Source organism: Nanorana parkeri, unplaced genomic scaffold (assembly GCF_000935625.1).
Source record: "Nanorana parkeri isolate BGI_ZX_2015 unplaced genomic scaffold, ASM93562v1 scaffold2211, whole genome shotgun sequence".
Taxonomy (NCBI): domain Eukaryota; kingdom Metazoa; phylum Chordata; class Amphibia; order Anura; family Dicroglossidae; genus Nanorana; species Nanorana parkeri.
The window spans coordinates 150,780-153,433 of NW_017308479.1; the positions used below are offsets into that span (position 1 = coordinate 150,780).

Below are 2,654 nucleotides of genomic sequence, written 5' to 3' on the forward strand. Positions count from 1 at the left end.
AGGTTAAAAACCTGGCAGAGGGTTTAAAGGGTAATTCCACTTTCCCAGGTGAATTTGGGAAAATGGAACTAGCCCCACCAATCTGCCCACTCTCCCCCTCTCCTGCTCTTACCTTTTGAATGAATGCTGCCTATCCTCCACTGCTTCCCCTCCGCTGCTCCCAGTGTACAGGAGGTATTTAAAAATTATGCTCACAAATGCTGAGCATTTATTGGTCAGTATGGTCACCTGACCAATGAGAAGCACTTCTTGCAAGCATAGTTGGAAATACATAGTGCAGGGCTGAGATGGGGGACAGATTATAAAACCAGGCTCTGCAGTGGGAAATCACTGTTTGTTCAAAGGTAAGAGCAGCAGGAGGGGGGAGAGGGAGCAGATAGGTGGGGTAATTCCATTTTCCCACATTTGCCCGGGAAATTAGAATGACCCTTTAACCCTCCCACAGACTAGTCAAAACAAAAACATTTTTTTTTGCTTTTACATACACTTAAACTGTAGAGCAAAAGTAGGTCGCCTGCCCTGCATAACAGGGCTATGCTATGTGGCAGAGCTGTGTAAATCCCAAAACTAAGTGGACAGAAATGGAACCTTTTGAAAGTAAACCTATTCATGTATTTTGACTGTGTATCTACCTGTGTGGTTGTAGTTCAGCTTTCATGTTTTGGTATATAGCCCTTACATTTAGGTAAACTGCTAGAATGAAGATAAACATGACTTGTATTGCTTTAATTAATCTGTATCTTTTTTTCAATTTATTTCTAGCTATGACCACTAGAATCATGAATAAGCATCTCTTCTACAGCATAGGAGTTATCTTCATTCTTCTGGTCATTATGACCTTATCCTATTTATACTATGCCAAATTAGATTTTACAGATTTTAGGAACTTTGGGCAAAAAAAAGGAAAATTTATTTCAAGGACAGAGGGATCAGTCACTAATAAGTCACAGGCTATAGAGGAACCAAAACCCTTGACTGGTATGTGGACTGTCAATGCCATCGGCCGTTTGGGTAATCTAATGGGAGAGTATGCCACACTTTATTCTCTTGCAAAGATGAATGGCCGGCAAGCTTATATCTTACCAGGGATGCACAGCCAGCTGGCAAAGATCTTTAAAATAAGATTGCCAGCACTTCACCAGGAAGTAAGTAACCGCATTAAATGGAGGAATTATGGACTTCATGACTGGATGTCTGAGGAGTACCGACATATTGAAGGAGAATATGTTCAACTTCGTGGCACCCCATGTTCTTTTACATTTTACCACCACATAAAAGATGAGATTCTTCGTGAATTTACATTCCATGACTTTATTAAAGAAGAGTCTTATGCGTATCTGAACAATGCGCGTGGTGACAAGAAAAATGTCACTTTTGTGGGTATACATGTCCGCCGAGGTGACTACGTGCATGTTATGCCCAACACATGGAAAGGGGTGATTGCTGACAAAGGATATTTGCAAAAAGCCATGGATTACTTCAGGAACAAGTATGAAAGCCCGCTGTTTATTGTGACCAGTAACGGGATGGACTGGTGTAAAGAAAACATGAATAATTCAAAGGGAGATATTCACTTTGCTGGAGATGGTCAAGAGGGATCTCCGGGACGGGACTTTGCCCTTTTGGCACATTGCAACCACACTATCATGAGTGTTGGAACCTTTGGTATTTGGGTGGGGTATCTGGTTGGTGGGGAAACCATCTACTTAACAAACTACACACTGCCTGACTCTCCTTTTCTTAAACTTTTTAAATATGAAGCTGCTTTTCTTCCAGAATGGATTGGGATTCCCGCAGACCTCTCTCCACTTTTGAATAACAAGAATCCTTAATGATAACTCAGGAACTCCTCTGGAGTTAAACAACATTTGACTAGGATCTATACCTCCCGTTGAGCTGCTACTGCATTTCATACAATGCAAAAACAAGATTCTTATCATATGTTATTACAATGCCATATATTTATGAACAATAGCATCAATAAAGTTTGAGACTTTACCCAGCGTACCCAATCACACTTCCTGTTTAAATTATACAATTTGGGTTAGATAGTAAAAGCTAACTCTTTTCAGTCTGATCTAAAAGTATGAAGTTACGCAGCCTTGGAGCTCCTTGAACTGCATATGCAAGTATCGAGTTTCTGAATATGAAAACATAGGCATGACCTCCTCCTTCACATCCCAGAAAAAGCAATAGGTCAATAAGGCCTCAGCCTTTTATTGTGGGATTTGGGCTGGGGTTTGCCTATGCTCTGACTTTCAGGATAGCATAGGCAGTTTGGGTGTCTCTGAGGGTATTTTTCCATCTAGGCAATGGTTTAGAGTGTTTTTTCCTACCAAAGGTTTACATTAAAGAGCTTTGTATCATGGCTTTGTACATATGTTCTCTATTTATTGTGGTCAGGTTTACAAATAAAATGTTTTCAAATGTATATACCGTACTTTTATTTTTCTATATTGGGTGAGTATGTGTTGGGAATTTTGTGGCATGCATTTCATGTTTATTTGTAAAACAAACAGATATAAGTTCTTTACAAGGAGTAGATAGCTTTGAAGCAAGTTATATAACAAGCTCTTTGTGAACTTTGTAGCTGTAGGCAGTGTGGAGCAATTGATTCCCAAACTTTACTGCATTTGCACTGAAATGGTTAAAGT

At 39.8% G+C, this 2,654-nt stretch overlaps 1 protein-coding gene across 1 annotated transcript; it reads left to right on the forward strand.

Moving 5' to 3' along the window:
- The first annotated feature begins 764 nt into the window (after window positions 1–764).
- Window positions 765–1,970, forward strand: LOC108801081 (galactoside 2-alpha-L-fucosyltransferase 2-like). Its single transcript, XM_018573029.1, has one exon. The coding sequence runs from the start codon at window positions 765–767 to the stop codon at window positions 1,830–1,832; it is 1,068 nt and encodes a 355-aa protein (XP_018428531.1). The 3' UTR covers window positions 1,833–1,970.
- The last annotated feature ends 684 nt before the right edge of the window (window positions 1,971–2,654 follow it).